This window comes from Amphiura filiformis, chromosome 6 (assembly GCF_039555335.1).
Source record: "Amphiura filiformis chromosome 6, Afil_fr2py, whole genome shotgun sequence".
Lineage (NCBI taxonomy): Eukaryota > Metazoa > Echinodermata > Ophiuroidea > Amphilepidida > Amphiuridae > Amphiura > Amphiura filiformis.
In genome coordinates, this window is record NC_092633.1 from 1,353,358 (window position 1) to 1,379,277 (window position 25,920).

At 37.7% G+C, this 25,920-nt stretch overlaps 1 protein-coding gene across 1 annotated transcript; it reads right to left on the reverse strand.

The window, feature by feature from the left end:
* Positions 1–2,340: 2,340 nt before the first annotated feature.
* On the reverse strand, positions 2,341–24,016 carry LOC140154801 (uncharacterized). The gene is made up of 13 exons (XM_072177381.1): positions 23,835–24,016; positions 17,736–18,598; positions 16,672–16,743; positions 14,609–14,692; positions 13,484–13,540; positions 10,040–10,093; positions 8,575–8,742; positions 7,354–8,007; positions 6,714–7,055; positions 5,732–5,967; positions 4,927–5,073; positions 4,196–4,414; positions 2,341–2,452 (listed from the first exon to the last, which is right to left on the reverse strand). Exons 2-12 carry the CDS (start codon positions 18,541–18,543, stop codon positions 4,205–4,207), a joined length of 2,832 nt encoding a protein of 943 aa, XP_072033482.1. The 5' UTR covers positions 18,544–18,598; positions 23,835–24,016; the 3' UTR covers positions 2,341–2,452; positions 4,196–4,204.
* Between the last annotated feature and the right edge of the window lie 1,904 nt (positions 24,017–25,920).

Sequence of the window (25,920 nt, forward strand, 5' to 3'; positions counted from 1 at the left end):
AAATATCATGACTTATATTGATCCTTTGCATGGTTATCTCAAAATGAGGTGCACTTCCAAAGTGTGTGTTGTACAGACTACAACAGGCTAAGCAGGGAGAGCGTGGCGCAATTGTTAGGGTACTTGCCTTTAGTGCATGAGGTCCCGGGTTCAATTCCCGGCGTTGGCGATTTGCTGGGATATTGACTTGGAAAAGAAAGTCTGAAATTAATTGGCAACTTCTGTAGATTCGATTCAGACTTCCGTTCTCCCCATGGTTAATTTAGAATTGGGTACATGAATCATGAAAGTACTCCATCCTTCGGAGGGGACGTTAAGCCGTCGGTCCCATGTGCAGAGAGCCATACCTGTACATGTATTTCGCAGCCAGTTTCGAAAAGATTAGGATGTTAACCCCTGACTGTTCCCAACCTGTCCCGGTGTTCAAATGGATCCCAATGGAAATAAGCTTCAATATAGAGGCTTTCTTTGGTTATCCAGGGTTGCCAAAGCCTGAACAAATCAAATCAAATCAAAATCATCATCAATATTCAAGTCCTTGTGTGCTTTGTATGCTGTGAATGCTCACATATTCATGGGGATCTATCATGGTTGTCTAAAAAATAATGCCAGCGTTGCGTGCCTTTACATTATGCGATAGAGCGCTGCGTGTCTTTGTGGAAAATTATGGGGTATGTGCGTAGCAGTTACGTCTGTCGCAATTCATCGAACGATTGGCCCTCATTAACAGGCGATCCAGGGAATTTACCTGTTGGTGAATATAGCCTATAGTCTGTAGTAGTCTGTGGTGTGTTGTTTGTTTGGACGCTTTTCATACACATGCTTTAATTGATCGTGTACGCCCCTGTGTATGCCATGTTTAGGGTTGCCAACTTTGCTTGGCGTGAGATATTGAACAGGGGCATACCAGACTGAAATATTGTTTATCTCTTTTTTTTTTTGCCTGGGTAAGGCGGGTATAAATCGAAAATTTCTTAGACTATATTTTCGACAATGCATGAGATTTACTATCTTGGCGTGAGAAAGTGTTCACATGTGTGAGACTCATGCTGAATGCATGCAACCCTGCCATCATGGCTGGATGGAAAAGTTTTAACCATCATAACCCTTTATGTTAGAAGATGGTTACATGTAGCGAGAGGGAGAAAAAAGAGGGGTAGGAGAAGGGGGAAAGAGGGTGGGATGTGAGAGAGAGAGAAAGGGAGGGGGGAGAGAGAAGTGCATACCTGAAGATGTCCTTTTGCGGAAACACTTTCTGTACTTTTCTCCAAGATACTGACACTGATCAATACAGCCAGCTTTCTGCAGTGCAACAATGAATTCTCTAGGCCACTCACGATTCCCTAATTGGCTGATTCGGTTGAGGAATAATTCTGCCGCATCCTGTGGGCTTTGCGTGATGAAGGCATTATATACAATCTGTTTGTCATCTGCATGCATGGTACTGATGTCGTCTACCATGTTTTTTGTCAAGATTGGTAACAGTATTTCTCGTATGTCTGGCATAGCAAGCAACTGTTTGAATCTCTGGATCAGCTCTAACCTTCCTACAAATTAAAAAGTAAAATAATAAAATTTTTGTTGCAAATTGGAAAATAAAATGAATATTTGGGACCAAAATATGATCAGAAATTCTCACGGTCTGCATGCACATAATAAGTTTTCTCTTTTATGCAAATCTTTTTGTGATCTGGTCATGTGATTGTCTTAGAAAAACATTTTAAGCTTTGACTCCTTTGTTCCAATTCTATCATTTCAGACACAGACGAATCATACATAATTTGTGCTATTCCAGTTGAAATCCATATACACCTCAGATATGGGAGACATGGGGTGCAGATTTCAAATCGAGTTGCCAAATCAGGTAACCTCATTTAAAATTCACACTCCCCGTATGGAAGATTAAGGTCATGTCTTCCATAAGGCGTGTATGGATTTCAACTGATAAAAGGCCACACCTTTAAAAGAGAGCCCTCGTCTGTTGGAGGACATATGAAAGCTGCTAGACACTCCTTTGACCCTGGTGAGGTCAAGGTGTTGGACAGCGATTCCAGGTGGTTTCAGAGAGGGGTTACAGAAGCGGTGTACATCGCAGCCTCTGAACCAGACCTCAATAAAGACCAGGGGCGCCACGTACACCCTCTACCAGAGGCTACTCGAGTCAAGTGGTTTGGGTTCATTGCCCAGATCACGTGTCCCGAGTAGCGGTACATCTCCCAGTACTACGCCAACTCAGTGCTGAAGAAGTGAGCTCGGATGAGCCACGAAAATTCCACTCGTAAGTGAAATTTTACTATTGCTCGTAAGTTTTAAACTGTTCTAGATTATGCCACACCTTTACCTTTGGTATCCTTCGTGTGTGGCAGAAGGTCGTCTATGTTGATTGGTTCTATTGGCTGTGGAGATGTAACTACTACAGGTGAAACATTGGCCGCTGCTTTTGATGCATGATCTATATGTTGAGACAAAAGAAAGTCATGTGTCATTACTGGTACCCACTGCCCAATACCATTTTGATTCTGTGTATGATTCCAGGCCATTGTTATAAACAGCAAAAAAGCCTAACAATCAGCGTAAATGCATGGTTCTTGCAATGTCAACTGCATAACTAATCAACTGCATAACTGCACAATGTCAACTGTATAACTGCACAACTTATTCTGACCTGCCACGACTTGACGAAGAACTTGGACGATGGACACATTACAGACATAGTCATTTTAGATTTCTCAAAAGCTTTCAACGTGATGCCACACCGTCGTCTTCTTATTAAACTGGACCACTATGGCATCCGGGGTACTATGAAGCAGTGGATTGGGTCGTTTCTTACAAAAAGACACCAGAGACTTGTGGTAAATGGACATTTTTCAGATTTGGTTCCAGTTCTTAGTGGAGCACCACAAGGGACAGTCCTTGGTCCCCACCTTTTCCTCCTTCACATAAACAACATTCATTGTGGAGTGACCAGCACCACCAGACTCTTCGCGGACGATTGTCAACACCAACAAGTCCCCCCAAGACGAAAAACTTCAGTCTGATCTTAACACCATGGTGGTCTGGGCGAAACATGGGGCATGAGGTTCAACCGTCGAAATTCACCACCATGCGCATCACCAGGAAGAGGAATCCAGGCAAAACTTCCTACAACATGATGGGAGTCAAGCTAGAAGAGACAAATAATAGCAAATATCTGGGTATTTTCATCCAAAATGACTTGAGAAGGAACGCCCAAGTCAACAATGCCAAAGACAAAGCCTTCGGAGTATTAAACTTTCTTAGAAGGAACTTCCACTAACTACTACCAAAGAAAAACTCTACACTTCTCTTGTCCGCCCACACTTGGACTCTGCATCTGCAGCGTGAGATCCTTACACCGTCAAAAACATTACTGATCTTGAGAAAGTCCAGAATGCTGCAGCTAGATTCGTTACCAGTACTTATGGGAGAGACACAAGTGTCACCACATTGAAAAAATCTTTAGACTGGCTGCCACTGCAAGAACGTTGCAGAAGAAACAGAATCTCCTGCTTTCATAAGATCCTGAATGGCATCATGGACATTGACTACACCAAATACATCGCCCCAAAGACAGAACAGACCAGAAGAGGACATGACAACCAATACCAAATTTACCAGACCAACACCGATGCTGTCATCAACTCATTTTTCCCACAGACAACCAGAGAGTGGAACAACTTGCCTGCATCCACCATTACTCATCAAACAAATTCAGCTTTCAAGTCTGCCCTAGCTGAATGTAGCAACGTAGGACCCCGACTCCAAAAATAAGACCTCTCAATCACACCCCGGGAATCACACCTCCAGTTAAGACTTCTGCAGGGAGTATTTGGAGGCATCCAAGATCCAAGATAAGCCAAGTACTGCAGAATTTCAACAAAGTCATTTAATTACAGTTCTTAGCTTAGTTCCTTTCACCAATGTTTGCATCCCTGTTTATGGCAGAGTCTGTACTAGTTTGTGTAGCTATTGTGCCTGCCCACTTCTGGCACTGAACAGTCGATTTGTCAACATTTCTGATAAAGAAAGTGGTTTAAACATATTTTCCTGATTTATCCAACCATTTTAAGCAACTTCAGAAAAGTAATTTCCTTAAAGGATCCCTGTAAGTCCCTTTTAGTGCAGGCCCTTTTAGTGTAGAAAGATAAAAAAAAAAAAAAAAGGTGAAATTGCTTACCATATGGCATTACCAACAGTGGCATCGGCTGAATATTGGGATTGGGAACACACCTCTCCTTATCAAAGTACCAATGTTCAATCTCATCTTCCTTGTTTCCTTTCTGGTGTACTTCATATCTTCCTCTGATGGTTTTGGATTCTGAGCAGAATTCCTCTCAAAGATAAATTCGCATCGAGATCCATCATTGCCTCGTTGAAGTTTCTTGTACGATATGTTCTAGCGTGAAAAATGGGATTACTTTGTTTGAATTTACATTCATTATTAGATCGACTCGCAAGGTTGAAGACAAAAGTTTATGATAATAAAAGTAGCTCATATTTTCTTATTAGTTTCTTTCGATTGACCAGTTATATTTGCCAATCTCAAATGGGTATCTCATTTTTTCATAGGAGCCTTAGGAGGAGCTAGGATTTGAAAAATGGTATAATTACTAGGGCTTATCTTGAGAAGCTAAAAATCTGATTTTTCCAGCTTTGCTGAAGGCTTACAACTCCTCTGGATCTGCCACTGACCCGGGCCACTGATTTGGAGTTGTAGGATAAGCCAGAATATGGGTTATCGACCAGATATGCCACCATCATTATGTGCATTTTTGTTTCTCAGCTGTGACCCCACCCCACCCCGATTCTTCTCAACGTTTTACGCTTCAGAAAACATTGATTTTATTGCAACAACAAAGCACAGACAAACTACGATATAGGCCTACTGGTCATATTGCAACTACTCACCCCATATATTGAGTCAGCTGGCTCCCATCCTGGACATGGCTTGATCTCTTTAAGAGTGATATCTAGCTTTTCTCCGTTTGGTAGCACTGTGAATTTACCGTCCATTGCACACATGACAGATATTGGGTTCAATTTCTGCTTCAGCACCTATGGAGAAAAGTTTATTTACAGTTATCAGAGATAGGCTGATGACTTCTTTTTTTTTTTCAAATGTAGGCCTACCATAGACTGCTGCCCTCAGTCGTCAACCGTCTGGATTGACGACTGAGAAAACTATGTGGAAAAAAAGTGACGGATTTTGCAACAGGATTCCTGTGGCATAGAGCATCTTGTAGTTGTGTCCAAATTGACCTTTTGACCGAGTTTGTTGTTTTTAGAAGTTCAGAGCGCGATCTTGTCACAGCGGGCGCGGTACAGCTGACGCGTGATGCTGGCGCCGCTAGTCAGTCGCCTTACTGGCGCACAACTGAAATCGCATTGAATAGTTTTCAGAAGTCCGTCATGATATTGGCTGTAAGATAATCAGTCGTCACTACGAAGCATACACAGTACATGCGAAGTGTAGACGGCTGATTGGAATTAGTCTAGGCCTACCATAGTTATTTTGTTTGTACCCAACCCGTTAACACAAACCCTCTTTAACATGAAGTTCCTAAATTTGGCAAAAATTTGATGACTTGTTTGCATGATTGTATGAGCCAAGGATTGGAGTCATGGAAAAGATGATCTGATTTTGATGTCAACTAGGTATAAATTATATATAAAGTGCATATTTTTGTTTTATGTATGGAAAATGAAGACTTACATCAGCCTGGTTTTCTTGCACAGCATATACTGACACGTAGACAGTGTTCACATTATCATCTATGATGCTTGGTTGCATGTACATTAGTATTGTCATATCGGCTGGCTCACCGGCAGATAAGGCAAAGTTGCAAAAATGCTTCACATCAAGAACAACGTTTTCTTTGGTAATCTCCCGGAGCCAAAATGGTTGACTTCCACTTTGTGGCTTTTGAGAAGGAAGTTTTTGCCACCTCTCTGTTAGACAGAAGATAAAATGGAGAATTTATGATTGTGAAATGAATAAATTACATAGAATTTGATTTTTTTTTAGATGGAATACTTCTTTTTGTATGGTTCTGAAAGGTATAATATCAAAATATCTTTCAAGTGATTCATATGACTTAATAATTAACTTTTTATACCATAATGAATTTCTGGCGCTTTAAAACCAAAATATGTTCTTAAAAAATATAATGCAGGCATAAAAAAACCCACTTTATGTGACCTTAGCTCTGTTTTTGTTTGTTAGTTTTTTCTCCATGAGTACTAGGAAAATACTGCCATCCTATTAACAATTTTTTTCAAAGCTACCACAATACATGCTGGTATCAAGAAGTTCTGCGCTGAATTCGCTATCGTATCATGACGTCATATTGGTGACCCGGGGGCGTTACCATAGCGACTGGATCACGCTTTCGTAAGAACCGCAATGGCGATATCAATGTATGGAATTTATATATCAAATTGTTAAATTACCAGTCATATTTAAGACCTGAAACCTCATGATTTCAGAAGGAAAACATCTTGCAAAAGCTTACTAGGCAGTGAAACCCATAAGAAATGGCTAAAACTTGATTTTCAAACATCAGAACATCGACGTGTACAGCGTAGATAGCGTCGTCATGCAACCGCTTGATCCATCACTACGGAAATAGTTGTGACCTCGGCAGGAAATGACGTCGGACTACGATAGCGAATAAACACCCACAAATTATACCAACCTTTACGGGCCTGAAACCAAAGGTGAACATTCTCGCCATCGTTGGGTTCGAAATTGCCATCTCTGAAGCGCGGAACAGAATGAGGGAAGGTGAGAATTGCCGGCTGCTTGAATTCAATGCCTTCAGGTCGACATGACACGATTGGTGTGATCATCAGATGATTAGCATCGATATCAGGGTAGTCCTCGTACTCCTGATACAAGGACATGGTGATGCTCACATCTTCTATACCATCTGGTAGGGCATCTTCAGGTATAGTGAGGCTTATTTCGTTCTCTGGAGATAACTGCACAGATAACTTTCCGCCTTTTTTGCCCACATTACACGAAGCTTGGGTTCGATCTGGAATAATCAGCATTTTAATGGGTGTATAACAGATTTCAAGGCTGGAATAGCCCAAAAGTTGATTGTGTCTTCATGTTTAATTTGAAGTTTCATATTTTTGTGACATTTTATCATTTGCAGTTTGAACTTACTGATGGAAGTCAAGCATTTCAACATCATAATTGATAGCGGTTAGAATCATTTTATTAACTTCCAAGTACTAAGTAAAGTATCATCAACTATTTATATTGTAGTTTTTATTGTGGGTTTCCTTTTCCTTTCCTCTATAAAATATAAAACAAAGACTCTCACTTACTTTCAGACAATGTTTCCCACTTAGTAAAGTACACCTTTCTGCAGAGAGTGTGAGCAGGGAATGCCACTTGGCCCAAGATCTTCCCTGCTACAGGCGAGGCCATTCTGCTCACTTTATCATTAACAGCAGTCAGGATACTCATCAGGTCTTCACGTTCATGCAGCTTCTTCATTCTATCAACTAAGGCATTGATGAACCAAGATCCTTTCTCAGTATTCCGATACGACACGTGACCAGGGACAGTTGCGAAGCTCACCAGGAAATCCCTCTCATTGGGGATGATATGATCTAGCCTCGCTCCGATGCCAACGGGAGAAGTTGGTGGCGTAGCTGCATCAGTTGGAACTACATTTTCTGGAGAAGAGTCGGCAGCTTGACATGCTTGAATGAAGAACAACTTGGGTTTCTCTGATAGCGAAGGACATTTATCCTTGGTGAAGTGATTGAAGATCTCGAAGATAGGGATGTAGTTTCCATCGCAACCCGCAACTTTGCCGGCTTTGCCGTGAGTGAGAATGCAGCAGATGAAAGCGTTGACTGAAGAATGATCGCTGGAACCGATCTCCATGAACTGATCCCTCATGTTGGTTGCTGTCATATCGCACATAACTCTCACATCAAATTTGAACTTGGTGAACAATTGATGAAGATTCTCTGAAATCACAAGTACACAAATCTAAGACACATGCAATTGTGAAGTCCTGACATGTTTTAATGGCAAATTGTGACAGTCTTGCATGATTTATGGCAAATCAATGGTAGGAGGGTAGCTCTTCCAGTGGCATGGAATAAGTGAGAAATTTGTAGGGAGGAGTTTATTGGCAATGTTGCCAATGGTTGGTACACATATGTGATGCGATCAAGCAAAATCAGTCGGAACTCGAAAATATTAAATTTTTAGTTTCTTATAGGATAGTGTCAGATTATGCAGAAAACCCCATTGAAATTGAACAACCAGTTTCAAAGATATGAGCAATTAAATAGTTTCCAAAACAAGAGGAAACAGAAGGTAATATTTCCTTGTTCCGACTGATTTTGCTTGATCGCATCACATATGGGTATAGCTGATTTACATTCTTTTGTCAAAAAGGTTATAATTTCTTGCTTGTGCATGACTCTTAATACTTTTGATTTTAGGATGCTGCATAATTAAAACGATGCTCCGCTAATAACCCACCCCCAGGATGACTTCAGCCCCCCCCCCCTGTGTTTTCAACTTACTGCTATCAACTTCTGATCCTTTCCTGTCATGAAGCAGTTTGTGTCCATTGTCTCTGGCTTGAGTGAAATCCATGTTGTTGATGATCAGACACACTCCTCGAGGTACAGCACACCACTTGTACATTGCTACCACTGAATCAGTACTTTGCATACTGGGATCTGGAGAAACTACAACAAAAAAGTGTTTTCAACTATTCATGATTATAGTTCTTCTTTTTACTTGTGAATGGGAGAAGGAAAAGTTTGGGATAGTATACATCATAAAAATTCACATTATAAAAATTTTAATTTGAACAATGTTAACCCTAACCCTACCCTTGGTTTTTTTGCCATCGGAAGGGAAAGAAGAAACGAAAAAGGAGGGAAGATGAAGAGAAAAGTCACTTGGCACCCCCGGGATTCGAGCCTGGGACCCCTCGCATGCCATGCAGAAGATCCCCAGCATGTAGCCACACAGGCCAACGATTCCCTGGGTATATATGACTTGGGCTGATTGCGTCATCAAGTCATGTGGAATGCATGCACGCAGAGCGGTTTTAATAGTGAGCTTTAGTGAGACCTAGTTGGGTTAGGGTTAATGGAAATGTTAATTTAATGCAGTCTGACAGTGACCCTATCACTGTCTGATGGAGGGGTGACAGCTTGGCACATACATGCAAGGGTGGATCCAGCACAGAAATTATGCACTTTCCTTCCTTGCATTATTATACTCTTCTTAATGTAAAAGAGTGAAAACCACTCTTTCAAGGTATGATATAAGGAAATAACTCTTTTACGAGTAATGCCCTTATATCATACCTTGAAAGAGTAGTATCCTCTCTTTCAGGTTCCACTCTCTTAGGAATGATTATCCCTCCCTTGAGAGTGGGTTCACTCTTTCAGGGAAAAAAAGTTTTAGCAGTTTTACCCCTCCCCACACCCTTTTTCTTTTAATTTGCCAATGCCAAGGGGGGTACCCACCTCATGAGGGATACATGCCCTGGGCACCACCTTAGGGGGTGCCAAAATGACCAATTCAGCATTGATTCTGCGCCCCCTCCAAGCGATGAAAATCAAAATTTCAGCACAAATAGTCATTTGAAAGATCAATTTAAGATTGATATTCAATTTCAGTATAACCAAACTTAATTAGTGATGGGCCCATTTGTGCAAATTTTTGTGCCCCCCCCCCCATTCTTTCTTGAGTGGGGGCTCCATTATGTATCCTTAGCCCTGGGTGCCACAACCCCTGGCTATGCCACTGCCTTTTGACTCAAGAATAGTTAAAACTAGTTCATGCAAAGGTAAATGACACATGCATATTGCTTAGCAATTTTTTTCTTCAACTTTATGATATTATTGTAAGCGAATTATAAATACATATTTATAAATATAGTAAAAGCTAGCTGTTTAATAATTTGACTTTCCTGATGTGGAGAAGACAAAAAAGGTAGCAAATCATTTTTGAGCAAGTATGTAATCTTACCAAACTCGGTTGACGGTAGTTCATTCCTTGCAGATAGATTCACAGAGGGCATTCCTGGAAATGTGAATAGAGGAAAAAATATTTAACCATTTCAGTTTATAACATTGGGAAAATGTCGGGTGATGGCTTTGTTTGTTTTGTGCTTGTACAGTGTGCCTAAGTTCATGCTAAGTTGCCTACGTCTATCTGTACTGTGTATTGATGAAGAACTGCATTGCTAATTAAGACTACTGTAGATCTGTGTATTGATGAAGTAGTACATTGCTTACATCTACTGTAGATATGTGTTTATGAAGTAGTATTGCTTACGTCTACTGTAGATCTGTGTATTGATGAAGTAGTGCATTGCTTACATCTACTGTAGATCTGTATATTGATGAAGTAGTACATTGCTTACATCTACTTTAGATATGTGTTGATGAAGTAGTACACTACTTACATCTACTGTAGATCGGTGTATTGATGAAGTAGTACATTGCTTACATCTACTGTAGATCTGTGTTGATGAAATAGTACATTGCGTACGTCTACTGTAGATATGTGTGTTGATGAAGCAGTCGATTGCTTACATCTACAGTAGATCTGTGTATTGATGAAGTAGTACATTGCTTACATCTACTGTAGATATATGTATTGATGAAATAGTATTACTTACGTCTACTGTAGATCTGTGTATTGATGAAGTAGTACATTGCTTACATCTACTGTAGATCTGTGTATTGATGAAATAGTATTACTTACGTCTACTGTAGATCTGTGTATTGATGAAGTAGTATTGCTTACGTCTACTGTAGATCTGTGTATTGATGAAGTAGTACATTGCTTACATCTGTAGATATATGTATTGATGAAATAGTATTGCTTATGTCTATTGTAGGTCTGTGTATCGATGAAGCAGTCAATTGCTTACATCTACAGTAGATCTGTGTATCGATGAAGTAGTACATTGCTTACATCTACTGTAGATCTGTGTATTGATGATCATGAAGCAGTCTATTGCTGACATCTACAGTAGATCTGTGTATTGATGAAGTAGTACATTGCTTACATCTACTGTAGATATATGTATTGATGAAATAGTATTACTTACGTCTACTGCAGATCTGTGTATTGATGAAGTAGTATTGCTTACATCTACTGTAGATCTGTGTATTGATGAAGTAGTGCATTGCTTACGTCTACTGTAGATATGTGTATTGATGAAGTGGTACATTGCATATGTCTACTGTAGATATGTACATTGATGAAGTAGTACATTGCATACATCTACTGTAGATATGTGTATTGATGAAGTAGTGCATTGCTTTACATCTTCTGTAGATCTGTGTATTGATGAAGTAGTACATTGCTTACATCTACTGTAGATATGTATTGATGAAATAGTATTGCTTACGTCTACTGTAGATCTGTGTATTGATGAAGTAGTATTGCTTACGTCTACTGTAGATTTGTGTATTAATGAAGTAGTGCATTGCTTACGTCAACTGTAGATATGTGTATTGATGAAGTGGAACATTGCATATGTCTACTGTAGATCTGTGTATTGATGAAGTAGTGCATTGCTTACATCTACTGTAGATCTGTGTATTGATGAAGTGGTACATTGCATATGTCTACTGTAGATCTGTGTATTGATGAAATAGTATTGCTTACGTCTACTGTAGATCTGTGTATTGATGAAGTAGTGCATTGCTTACATCTACTGTAGATCTGTGTTTTGATGAAGTAGTACATTGCTTACATCTACTGTAGATCTGTGTATTGATGAAATAGTATTGCTTACGTCTACTGTAGATCTGTGTATTGATGAAGTAGTATTGCTTACGTCTACTGTAGATCTGTGTATTGATGAAGTGGTACACTGCTTACATCTACTGTAGATCTGTGTATTGATGAAGTAGTACATTGCTTACATCTACTTTAGATATGTGTTGATGAAGTATTACACTACTTACATCTACTGTAGATCGGTGTATTGATGAAGTAGTACATTGCTTACATCTACTGTAGATCTGTGTTGATGAAATAGTACATTGCGTACGTCTACTGTAGATATGTGTGTTGATGAAGCGGTCAATTGCTTACATCTACAGTAGATCTGTGTATTGATGAAGTAGTACATTGCTTACATCTACTGTAGATCTGTGTATTGATGATCATGAAGCAGTCTATTGCTGACATCTACAGTAGATCTGTGTATTGATGAAGTAGTACATTGCTTACATCTACTGTAGATATATGTATTGATGAAATAGTATTGCTTACGTCTACTGTAGATCTGTGTATTGATGAAGTAGTATTGCTTACGTCTACTGTAGATCTGTGTATTGATGAAGTAGTGCATTGCTTACGTCTACTGTAGATATGTGTATTGATGAAGTGGTACATTGCATATGTCTACTGTAGATCTGTGTATTGATGAAGTAGTGCATTGCTTACGTCTACTGTAGATATGTGTATTGATGAAGTGGTACATTGCGTACGTCTACTGTAGATATGTGTATTGATGAAGTAGTGCATTGCTTACGTCTACTGTAGATCTGTGTATTGATGAAGTAGTGCATTGCTTACATCTACTGTAGATCTGTGTTTTGATGAAGTTGTACATTGCTTACGTCTACTGTAGATCTGTGTATTGATGAAGTAGTGCATTGCTTACGTCTACTGTAGATATGTGTATTGATGAAGTGGTACATTGCATATGTCTACTGTAGATCTGTGTATTGATGAAGTAGTGCATTGCTTACGTCTACTGTAGATATGTGTATTGATGAAGTGGTACATTGCATATGTCTACTGTAGATCTGTGTATTGATGAAGTAGTGCATTGCTTACGTCTACTGTAGATATGTGTATTGATGAAGTGGTACATTGCGTACGTCTACTGTAGATATGTGTATTGATGAAGTAGTGCATTGCTTACGTCTACTGTAGATCTGTGTATTGATGAAGTAGTGCATTGCTTACATCTACTGTAGATCTGTGTTTTGATGAAGTTGTACATTGCTTACGTCTACTGTAGATCTGTGTATTGATGAAATAGTATTGCTTACGTCTACTGTAGATCTGTGGATTGATGAAGTAGCGCATTGCTTACATCTACTGTAGATCTGTGCATTGATGAAGTAGTATGATGCTTACATCTACAGTAGATCTGTGTAGAAAAGCCCTTATGCAGTTGCCAAATTTGTGACACATTAAATGTAGTGAAACCACAAGAATACATTGAGATATTTACAATAATGTTCAATTTGATTGATTTTGAGACTTCACAGGGTGGGGAGGGGGAGCAGCATCCCAAGCAAGCATGAGAATATTTACCCCTCCGGTTTAGATCAGATTTAAAAAATCTTGATTTTCAGCAAAATTGCCACATTTTAGGCATTTTCCCCTTCCCTTCATTTCCCACCTAGAAACAAAGATAATTGGGTAAAGGAAACATACCTTCAACTGACTTGAGGAGAGGACTGATATGGGTGGTGATAGAGCCATCATCTGTAACTGAAACGGACACAAAACATTATGATACAGTGTTAAACAATGGTTGTTTGTTTGATTAATTCATTGATGCAAGTTGTTATTCTTTTGTTTTGTAAAATTTTGTTTCCATTAACTGTTTCTTGGTGAAGGGCAAGCAAACTTATGGGTTTTTTTGGCTTCTGTAGACATAATTGAGGGGTTAGGACCCCTTAGAGTTCCACAAAAACACTTGCAAGTAATTCGTGCTGACTACTAGCATTTGTTTATCAGCATGACCTATTACTAAAGTATTAAAAACTTAAAATTTAAAGGAGGATTTTGTGATCCTAGCATCCTCCTTTTATGACATTTATCAGTAGAAAAAGCTTATTCCCAAAATTTCAGTTGATTCCGATTTTACATGATTATGTGTATTACACTGCTCCATAGGCCACTGTTGTATTTTCGTTCTGGTATTCCAGAATGAAATTCAAATTTGGCGACATTTTTGCTAAACGAATTAATCTGCAAGAAATATTTGGTACATAAACATTTTGTTGCCAGAGGTTTCCAGTGGTATAAAAATCTCTTTTTTTTTTGAGAAAAGTTGAGGATGAGGCTGTGGATCACGAAATGCCCTTTTAAAATAAGTTTCAACTACTTCTACTTGCCATTTTCTGACTTTAATAATGTCAACAATAATGATGAATGAACAAAGAGTACAACTCCACCTTCACTTATTTGTAAAATCAAATATTGTTGTGAAATAATTAAATGCCCGCTCTAGTCAAAATGAGTTGAAGGTTGCTTGTAATAGTTCAAACTAAATAAAGAAAATAAAAGATAATTAATAATTAATAATTGAAAGTCACCTCGTCCCTTTTTCAAAATCTTCAACAGGAAACTAATAATCAAGTGCGAAGGGCCTTATAAACAATTATATTTCTTTATACACTTGTGCTGGGATCACTGAATGTGACTTTAAGTATTACAAACTTTAAATTTAATATGAAAGTTACTGAGAAATTAAATATATGAACTGATCTCAGAAAATGAGGAGGGAGGCAGATGCAAAGCAATTTTTTTAGTCATAATCATAATAATACCCACCAACAGATTGCGTAGATGGTGCTTGTGAATGGCTAGTCTTGGATTCAGTGATAGCTTCATTCCCAGTCTCCATGGACACATCATCTGATACAAGAAATAAATAAATAAATGTTATTTCTTTTAATCAAACATATACCTGGTAATTGGTCTGTCATTCATCTGTAATAATGATATGGATAAGGCCCATGAAAGTCAATTCCGAGTTTATCATCACTTTTTTTTTCCAGGTTGGTGAGGTGACTTTTTCATTTTTCATTATTTCATCAAATTTCATTATTGACCTAAAATGCATGTGGATTTAAAGCCAAACTCATACATGTGATTTATAAACATGTTTTTATATGGGTAGGGACTAGAAAAGTTAGAAAAGAGCCTGGTTTTGCTTTCAAAATATGTATTTATATGTTTTACAAACAAAAATATATGTTTCCAATTGCTAAAACTGGTGAAAATACTGATACTTTGAAAATAATGAATTATTTTGGCATTTTTGAAAATTTGATGCGGGTATTTTTGGTTTCCAAAAAGTGACGCGGGCAGGGGACGATAAACTCGGAATCGACTTTCACGCGCCCAATTTAGGAGAAGCTCCCAAACTACCCTGCTCCCCCTATCAAATCACTATTGTGTGCAAATTTGTCAAATATTACACTCATTTTGCACTCTCAGTCCTCACAGCAAAATGATTGTATGTCTCCACTGCTCGCACGAAGTGAAAAGTATGTGGTAGGGTAAATATGTGCAATCAGTGATTAGTCTTGTAATGAAAGTTTGACCCAAAAAAGCTGTTTATTTGTGTGAGCCGCACAAAAATATTTCAATAAAACATTTTTTTTTTGGTCTTGGTCAAGATTTGAGCTATTTAAAAGTATTAAAAATGTTAATTTTTGAAATACTGTTAAAATATCATTGGCCGTGCGACATTTACGAGAGAATAAAATCATTACATGTTTAATTCGCCGGCTGATCCGCCATGAGCTGTTATGGCGTGTGGTGGTGAGCCAACGACATGTAATCGTTAGTGCACGCTGGTTCGAATCCGAACGGTTCTGATTTTTTCTCTCCTTTATTATAATGCCAGTTTGTCTGAGCTCCATTTCTTTAATTAAAATATTATTAAATATAACAAAATATTTTGTGGACACTTGTATAACATTACCGAACCACTAACCACACAGTTATTTGCTGATATTATTTATAATTTTTGACAAAAAATAACCAAATTAAAATTGACCTGAAATTGTATAATGGCTTTAAAATTGGGAAAATTATGTAAGATTTTTGAAAACAATTATATGTCGGCATAGACGGCATTACATTGAAATAAATGAATTAGCAGACAACTAAATTTAAACACAATTTTACTACTAAATATAAACACAATTTTGGCAAGAATAGATAAAAACAAATTTCTTTATGATCACTGAACCAAAACGCTTGCAACTAAACTTGGGTATACATGTGTAACAATACACAAGCACGCATATTGAATCTAAATGACCTGGAAAAATTTTATGAGAAAGACTAACTTTTACAAAATTTGACAAAAGGATAGATTTCTTTTCAAGTTTTTTATCAAAATATTTCAGTATAACCTGACAATGTAAGTTTAGCCTGTGCTGTGAAATTTTTCAATATTACAATACAATATTTTGTGCCTATTCCCTATTCCAGAAAACAACAGCACTAATTTTTTGGAATTAAAATAAAAAATTTCCTGTTTTGCCAAATGAAACAAATTTATTTCTTTTTAGACCTGTCATAGGGCCTATAGCTTATAAATGTGTTTGTAAAAGTTTTGTTTGGCATCCATTTTTTACCCCTAAACCATTCTAAACTTTGAAGACTTTTATCTCAGTTTGGCCAACATGTTTCAGTTACATGTATTTAATATTAATCAAGGGACTTTTGGATACCAAAAGTCAATTGATTTTCATATTGATTTTATTTTACACAATGAAATATACATTTCTTATGACCAATTACAGGCATTTAAAAGCATTTTTTAAATATCTTTCTTTCAATATAAACCAATCAATGAACACAAATTACAAACTCCTTACCATCTGCAGCATCAATTGTGACTTGCTGTAGTTGGTTGCTCAGCTCTTCCAGAGATTTCTCCTCTTGAATGTCTGCAAAATATGAAGAAGATTAAGTTAATACCATATGAAAATTTTCCCCAAAATACCAAAAAAGTAGGTCTTTTGGGAAAAAATGTATATCTTCAATATAAAAGGTCAAAATTTGCAATTGATAGTCGGCTTTTCATCCCAGCTACATACAATTTAAGTACACCCATCGAATGTGTGTCATCGGCCCGGTCATCGGCCCGGTCATCGGCACTCAGACTGTAGGAACCCATGGATCAATTTTAATTCGATCCATGTACAATTTAAGTACATATCATTAGATTTGTAAACTTTAATTCAAGGACCATTAGACATCAAAAATATCAAATTTTGATAATTTGCCATAAAAGTTGTACTATATCGCAAATTTCTAAAAATCAAAATTATTTGATATCAGAAGGACATTCCTCATATTCAGAATGCAATTCGATATGTCTGATGTGCCACAAAAAATACTGTGCAAATGTTGCTGTCTGACTCCTTAACTGAATGATATAGCATTCAATTTCTCTTTATTTGGCAGAATTTCATCAGGACTTCTCCTTATTTTAACCAACATATTCTTTAGTCTCTCATCTAAGTGCAAATTGTGTATTTTTGTGTTGCCAAAGACTCATAAGTTCCTGGTACAGAACTGTAACTGTCAAAATTTTGATCACTTCAAAAGTTTAGTACCACCCAGATTGTAACATATTAAGCCCAGAGAACTAGATTTATACTGTATTTGCCGTATTTGTTCCATCCATTATCCACCCAGGGTGCTTAACAAAGTTATTTTTGGTGGGTGCTTATATTTTTTACACTGTTTAGACTTACAATACATAAAAAAGGCCCAAAATATTCATCCATCATCATCAGTGTGTCGTATGTTTCAGACCATGATTCAGATTTCCATATGCAGTTAAAAATTAATATCACAGTTTACTTGTTGTAAAGTCACTGGTTGGGCGCTTATAGGAGCATGGGCGGTTAATGGAATGAACAGTAAAACTTACACTTGTGCAACATTTTACAGACGACTCCCATGTCTGGTCTGTGATGATGATCATCATCCCAACACATATGAATGATCTTCTTCAGTTGCTGAGGAACATCTTCTGGTATCACTGGTCTCTGACCACTACAGATAGCATCCATCACCTGATAATCTCGAAGCTTATCTGAATATGGAATGTCCGTGGTACAAATTTCCCACACGACAGTCCCGTACGAGAAAACATCGGACTTGACAGAGCGTAGATGTTGTTTGATGACTTCTGGTGCCATCCAACGACAGGTCCCTCTCATGCCGCTTGTACCCCGAGTCACATGCAACATGGTCGCAAGACCCATATCTCCTAACTTGATGGTAAAATCCTTCATGATGAGGTAGTTTAGAGACTTGATGTCCCGATGGGTGTGGTCGATCTCGTGCAGGTGATTGAGTCCACACCCTGCTTCATAAACCCACTTCCAAACCATCTCCTTCGGTAGTCTCATCTTATTCTTAGTCCGGCACTCATCGAGATAATGTCTCAGATTGCCATTTTCAGCCAGTTCCATGATTATGGCTGGTTCGGCATCATTGACAATGCCAAAGAGAGTGATTATATTTCTATGTTTCAGCTGCTTCATCAGTTGGGCTTCTTTCACGTGAACACTGCTCACTTTCTTGGCTGCAACTTTACAGGTCTTACCAGATGGCAGAGTTAGTTCTGCAGACCACACATGATAAATTGATGCACCTTTGCCAATGATCTCGAGTAATTTGACTGCAGAATTGTCTATGATGTAGTCTCTCTTGGCAAATTCTCCGGATGCCATTGTGACACTGGTGGTGATAAGTAGGACTTTATTATTATAGGTGCAGCTCAGGAACCTATGGAAAATCAAAAAATATTTGATGAAAATACTTATTCTGAATTCCGGAACTACATGCAACTAATTCCAGAAAAATACAGCACTGCGATTTATTCTTAAAATACCTGTTGTCTATGTGTTATAACGGTGCATTTTATTATAAATAAATTTAGCTTTCAAAGGGAACAGTCCATTAAAGTTATGGTTTAGGGCGTTTTATGTTAGGATTAGAGTTTGGGATAAGATTAGGCTTAGGGGTTAGTGTTAGGCAGCGGCGTCCGCATGTTTTCAAAAGTGGGGCCCAGATCTCCATTCCCCGACTGTTCAAGAATTTTCAGCACTTGCCCCCCGCACGCCATGGTAAGTGCACAGAAAGTTGGACTAGGAGTGAATGCCAAAAAGACCAAGGCAAAGATGTACAGGAAAACTCCATCTTCAATTTTAAAAAAACCACTGGACAGAAGTGAATTTAAGATAATTCAATGAGAGCCACACTCCTTTTCTTCCATGGATACTGAATACAAGGCAATAGGATTTTGCTGCAACTTGGGTTACTTTGACATGTATGCCGTGATATCAATAGTGGGACCATTGCAACCAATGAGGTGTTAAAATACCCTGAAATAAATTCCGCTTTCGATGCTTTTTACAAATTTGGCATTCGATATATTAGGTAGTTTATCAATGCTATATCTACTGCTGATATCAGGTACCCTAGCTTATCAATGCCATAATGCTGATATCAGGTAGTTTATCAATGCCATATCTACTGCTGATTATCAGGTAGGCCCTAGTTTATCAATGCCATATATAATGCTGATATCAGGTAGTTTATCAATGCCATATCTACTGCTGATTATCAGGTAGTTTATCAATGCCATAATGCTGATATCAGGTAGTTTATCAATCCCATATTTACTGCTGATATCTGGTAGCTTATCAATGTCATATCTACTCATGATGCAGTCATGGTCCATGGCAAAGGCGATTCGACCTTTGTGGCATTAAACCCAGTTAACAGGAAATTAATCCAGAAAATCGATTCAGTAAAGCAAATAAGCTCACACATTCGATCACTAACGGCAACCAGCTTCGGTCGATTACCCCAGCTGCAGCGTGTGTAAACTCTAATTTGCATAGAGGCTGTACGTGAAATTATTAATTGGCTCCAAACAAAGGATTTGAACCGGTGCACGTAATCATGGCGCAGTGCAGTCCATTCAATCAAATGTTGTCATCAACCTATTTGATCGCAGTGCATTGTTATGTGTGTGAGACGAACTGTCGCGGTTGATTGCAATCAAACAAACGATGTCTTACGTATTACTTTGTTCCGTGATGAAAATCGTGATGTTTTATTTAATCACTCTCGAAAAATGTATTTCTTTTGTAGGTCTATTACTTTGTTTTGTGATGAAAATCGTGATGTTTTATTTCATCACGCTTTAAAACAAACGATTTCTCATGTATTACTTTGTTTCGTGATGACAATTTTGATGTTTTATTTCATCACTCACGAAAAATTGATTTCTTATGTATTACTTTGTTTCGGGATGAAAATCGTGATGTTTTATTTCATCATCACGCTCTAAAACAAACGATTTCTTATGCATTATATTTGTTTTGTGATGAAAATCGTGATGTTTTATTTCATCACGCTCTAAACAATAATTATAGTTACATGCATTTCAAGAAAAAAATCTTATTAAAACGGTAGGCCCTACGTTGTTTAGAAAAAATGTAGAAAGTGATGATGATGATGATGTCGATGATGATGATGATGATGATGATGATGATGATGATGATGATGATGATGTCTCCAAAAGTGTCCCGGTTTGTTTTTCTTGCCCTAAATCGTGCGTATCTATTAATAAGGCACTTCAATAATCAATAATCAGTCCCGTGACGGCCTCCACTAACTAGCTACTAACTTGGGTTTATGGGCGCTGATATTTCATGTTCACTGTCACTTATTTATCAGAAAAGTGCGACCCTTTGTCAATCACCTACAGTACCCAATTTCGGCATACTATATAAGACACTCATCATGATGATTGCCAGAGAATAGTTAAGATGTAGCTTGTACCGTTTTTTTGTGGCATCCTTCAGAAGTGAGCAGTCCGATACCAATATTTTCGGTCAAATCTCCATTCAATTAACACGGGGAGTTGGCTAGCTATGCCTTGCCCTCACTCATATTTTACAAAAGTGCGACTATTTCTGAACATCTAACCTAGCTGTAATTTTAGGTCATGTTAGAGAAATATATTTGCTAGAAGTTTGGAGAATACCTAACATATTGGCTGGTTATTTTTCACACAGTGATGTTAACTAGGCAAGTGCCCATTCTTGCAACGTACATCATTTGTAGGGGTCACGCGTCAATGGTGAGAGCACTGTGTATTGTGTATAGGAAAACGGACAGTAACTGCAGTATGTGCTAATCAGGTATAGTTTAATTAACAACGCCGTGACATCAATAGTGGGACCATTGTAACAAATGAGGTGTCAAAATGCGCAGAAATAAATTCTGCTTTCAATGCTTTTTACAAACTTGGTATGTGTGATATCAGGTAATCTATTGATGCCATATCTATTACTGATATGAAGTAGTTTATCAATGCCATATCCACTGCTGATATCAGGTTGTTTATCAATGCCATCTCTACTGCTGATATCAGGTAGTTTATCAATGCCATATCTATTGCTAATATCAGGTAGTTTATCAATGCCATATCTACTGCTGATATAGTTTATTAATGCCATATCTACTGCTGATATAGTTTATCAATGCCATATCTACTGCTGATATAGTTTATTAATGCCATATCCATTACTGATATCTTATATCAGGTAGTTTATCAATGCCATACCTACTGCAGATATCAGGTAGTTCATATCAATTTGTAAGTGCTCTTAAGCAAAGTCATAGATCACTGAATTTACAATCGTGTGACAAAACAGGCAAAAAATAGTAACTTTTTGCACAAGATTTGCAATTTAAAGAGAGAGAATTGGCCATTGCTCATTAAATGAAGCAATAATATATGGACAATATAAGTGCGGTGTGCTCTTTCATTTAATGACATAAAATTTGAAAAATATTGTAAGGAACACTTGAGGTTTTGACTTTTAAAACCTACATTTTGGTCAGAAATTGTGCGGGGTTACCACATACGCCTTGCTATAAACATTGAATTGTGTTATCTGTTGACCTAATGAAAAAAAAAACATTTTTAGGGGAAGTGTTAGCTTTTGTTCAATATAGAAATATTCTGATTAGATGAAGGAACACTTGAGGTTTTGGTAAAAAACAATCACAGATGCCTATTTTCCACTAGATCTCAAACAGATGCTATGCACTCACCCATGTAGTATGAACACAGACTGCGTAGAGACTTCACTCAATATGCTGGAAATATCTGTGTTCTTTATACTGAGGCACAAACGTTTTTGTAGTCGAACCTTTTCATATGTATCAATGCCATATCTACTGCTGAAATCGGATATATAGTTTATCAATGCCATATCTGCTGCTGATATCAAGTAGTTTATCATCAGTTAATCAATGGCATATCTACTGCGGATATCAGGTAGTTTATCAATGCTATATCTTCTGCTGATATCAAGTAGTTTATCAATGCTATATCTACTGCTGATATCAGGTAGTTTATCAATGCCATATCTATTGCTGATATCAGGTAGTTTATCAATGCCACCTCTACTGCTGATAGCAGGTAGTTTATCAATGCCATATCTATTGCTGATAGCAGGTAGTTTATCAATGTAATATCTACTGCTGATATCAGGTATAGTTTATCAATGTAATATCTACTGCTGATATCAGGTATAGTTTATCAATGTAATATCTACTGCTGATATCAGGTAGTTTATCAATACCGTATCTACAGATAGTTTATCAATGTCATATTTACTACCGTTTACAAATGTCATATCTATTGCTGATATCAGGTAATTTATCAATGCCATCTCTACTGCTGATAGCAGGTAGTTTATCAATGTAATATCTACTGCTGATATCAGATATAGTTTATCAATGCCATATCTGCTGCTGATATCAGGTAGTTTATCAATGCCATATCTATTGCTGATATCAGGTAACTTATCAATGCAATCTCTACTGCTGATAGCAGGTACAGGTAGTTTATCAATGTCATATCTACTGCTGATATCAGATATATATAGTTTATCAATGCTATATCTACTGCTGATATCAGGTAGTTTATCAATGCCATATCTATAGCTGATATCAGGTAGTTTATCAATGCCATCTCTACTGCTGATAGCAGGTAGTTTATCAATGTAATATCTACTGCTGATATCAGGTATAGTTTATCAATGCCATATCTGCTGCTGATATCAGGTAGTTTATCAATGCCATATATATTGCTGATATCAGGTAGTTTATCAATGCCATAATCTACTGATGATATCAGGTAGTTATCAATACCGTATCTACAGATAGTTTATCAATGTCATATTTACTCCTGTTTATCAATGTCATATCTATTGCTGATATCAGGTAATTTATCAATGCCATCTCTACTGCTGATAGCAGGTACCAGTAGTTTATCAATGCCATATCTGCTGCTGATATCAGGTAGTTTATCAATACCATACCTAACGCTGATATCAGGTAGTTGATTAGTTTGTGAATACCACATCTACCGCTGATACCAGGTAGCTTATCAATGCCATATACCTCTTTCCAATATCCTCAGTTCTAGTACGGAAATGTCAGTGGATATTGGAGCGAAGAAGACTGACATATCTCTGGCTAAGGCCAGGGCCGGATTTACCTTTTGGGGGCCCTGGGCCAGGCCAAAATTTGTTGGCCCCCAAAAGCACCGTGAGGAAGGTATGCGTAGTCAAGTGACCAAGTTTTAGATTCAGTGGGACATTTGCTCGCGGAGCGCGCGAAAAAATTTAATTTAATTTTAGACTATTTTAGCTCAATTGAAGCTGGAATAATTTTCTATGAACATGGCAGTGCACGCGAAGCGCGAAAAAATTTGTAATTTTAGACCCTATTTTGGCCCAAAACCGTGTTTTTCGGCTAAAATGGAAGATGCACACTGCACAAGGCAATTTATAACAGGTTAATTGCTAGCTATATCTTGTTCAATAGCCTATACCTGGTATTCGAATCCAGTACATAATGTAGATAGCTAATGCCATTATTTATATCAGTTTCGTTTTTGGTAATAATGAATACAAGTGGAAGTATATCTCACCTTTTATGGCCTTGGTTGCAGGTTGCTTCTATTATAGGCCTACTGCAATATATTTGAGATTTCGTACGATATATATTGTACACAATTTATAAGCCGAAATGATACTTTTTTCAACAGAATCATTGTGTTAGTATTTCCTTCAGCATGTTGATGCGCCTGGTGCTATCTCAAACTGAACTTGACTGTCTGATACCGTATCGTATGATATAGTCCTAGTATATATGATTATTACTCTGATGATTGACCTGGGAATTTTTTTTTATTCATCATGAACAATGAGGCAGGTCAGGCTGACGGGGTTGGGGATTCCCCGAACTAAATTTGTTGCTTATATATATTCAACGATGCATGATACATATGGTAAGTATGCCTAAATTCCAGAAAAAAATCGTTTGTGTTTCTTTCAAAGCCTTTGTAACAGTTTCGTTACAGTTTCGTTACACTTTTAAAACCGTTTTTCTTAATGAAACAGTAGACAAAAATCCAATTCTCAGGCCCTTTACATGACATTTAAAAAACAATTACCGACCAAATCAATCCCTTGGATCTATGGACCAATCAAACAATGTTTTGTTACAAAGTTCTGAACTTTTTATGTGTCCATTTTCCTATGTTTTTCATTGTTTTGTGCTCCTTATTGTAATTCTTTATTGCTGTTTGTGGCATGACGTCATCTGGGCGAAAAGTTGCGAATTTTCCAGTTGTCAAACATTTCAAAATATCAAAGGAATTATCAAGTGACACGCGGAGGCGCCATTTCATCACATTTGCCAAATATCCCATACAAAATTTTAAAAAAATTACAAGTGATGGCGCTATTGTAAAAACGGAGGGAATGACCAGGGATGGGCAGACCAGATCCGCAGTATAAAACTTTAAATGTGTGCCCTCGGAATGTTTCTTTATTTAGTCCCTTAATCGAGGTCCGCAGACGTCTGTAACTATTTCTGCTTCGGAGGGGGTGGCGAAATAAATATTTTAAAAAGTGGATACTCTTTCAAAAGTAAATTCGTTTACATGCAAAAGGTGCATGGAACTGACAAGATCAGTTCTCCTTCTCATTCTATTAGTGCACTGCGTACAGACAAGCTGTACTTATTTTTACTATCGAACCTAGAGAAGATGAGTGTATTTTTGAAGTAGGCCTACAGTCAACAGTACCGGGATGATCCCCTGGCTTTTCGAATAGCCTGTCCGGATCCCGGGGGAGGGGGGCACTCCAACTTTGGAGGTGACGCGCACTGACGCGTATGTATGGCTGTTAAGACCCCATTTTTCAGCAACGCTGTCACCCAAAGACCCCATATTTTTTTATGAACACATGCTCTGTCACCCGAAGACCAGGCTATTTTTCCATTTGATCTGTCACCCAAAGACAAGTTCAATTTGAACAGGAACTTTCATTTATCACTGATTTTGTTACTTATTTTGAAAAAACAATGAAATTTGAAGCCAACCAAATTGCCAAATGAAGATGCATATTACAACTTTTGGTCAATTTGGTCCTGGTATAGGCCTATATTTCGAGTCAGCTCACGAGTTTAAAAAACCCTTTTTCAGGCATCAGGAGAGCTGCCCTAGCGCTCGTATTAAGGTTATTAATTATCTTAAACTGTTGTGATTTGGTAGTTCACAGCATCTTACGAATGGTAATGAGCTTTGGCAAAAACTGCATTGCTCAATTCATAGCGAGTGTGTAGAACAAGTAAAATATCACAGATATACTTTTATAGGTGCTGCGGTTCTTGAGTTATGTTGTAAATAGGGCTGAAACAACAACACTTTTGTAAAACGTATAACTCATTAACAAAAATAAATCAAGCAAGTTTGCAAAGTATAGGCTACGATTTGTAGAATGAACTTTTGCAAAATATGAAGGTGTTATTTTTCAATAATAGGCCTATATTGATCTAGATAATGAAAATCGATTTTTAGGTTGCTTCGATCAACAATACCTCGTCTACCCTTAATGGAGAGTATCATTATAGATCTGATTTTGACCAAGTTTGAGGAGAAAAGGGGAATTTCCAATGGGCCACCTCGCTAATTTGCTCGCAGAATGGTAGTACCGGGATAAACATGATAT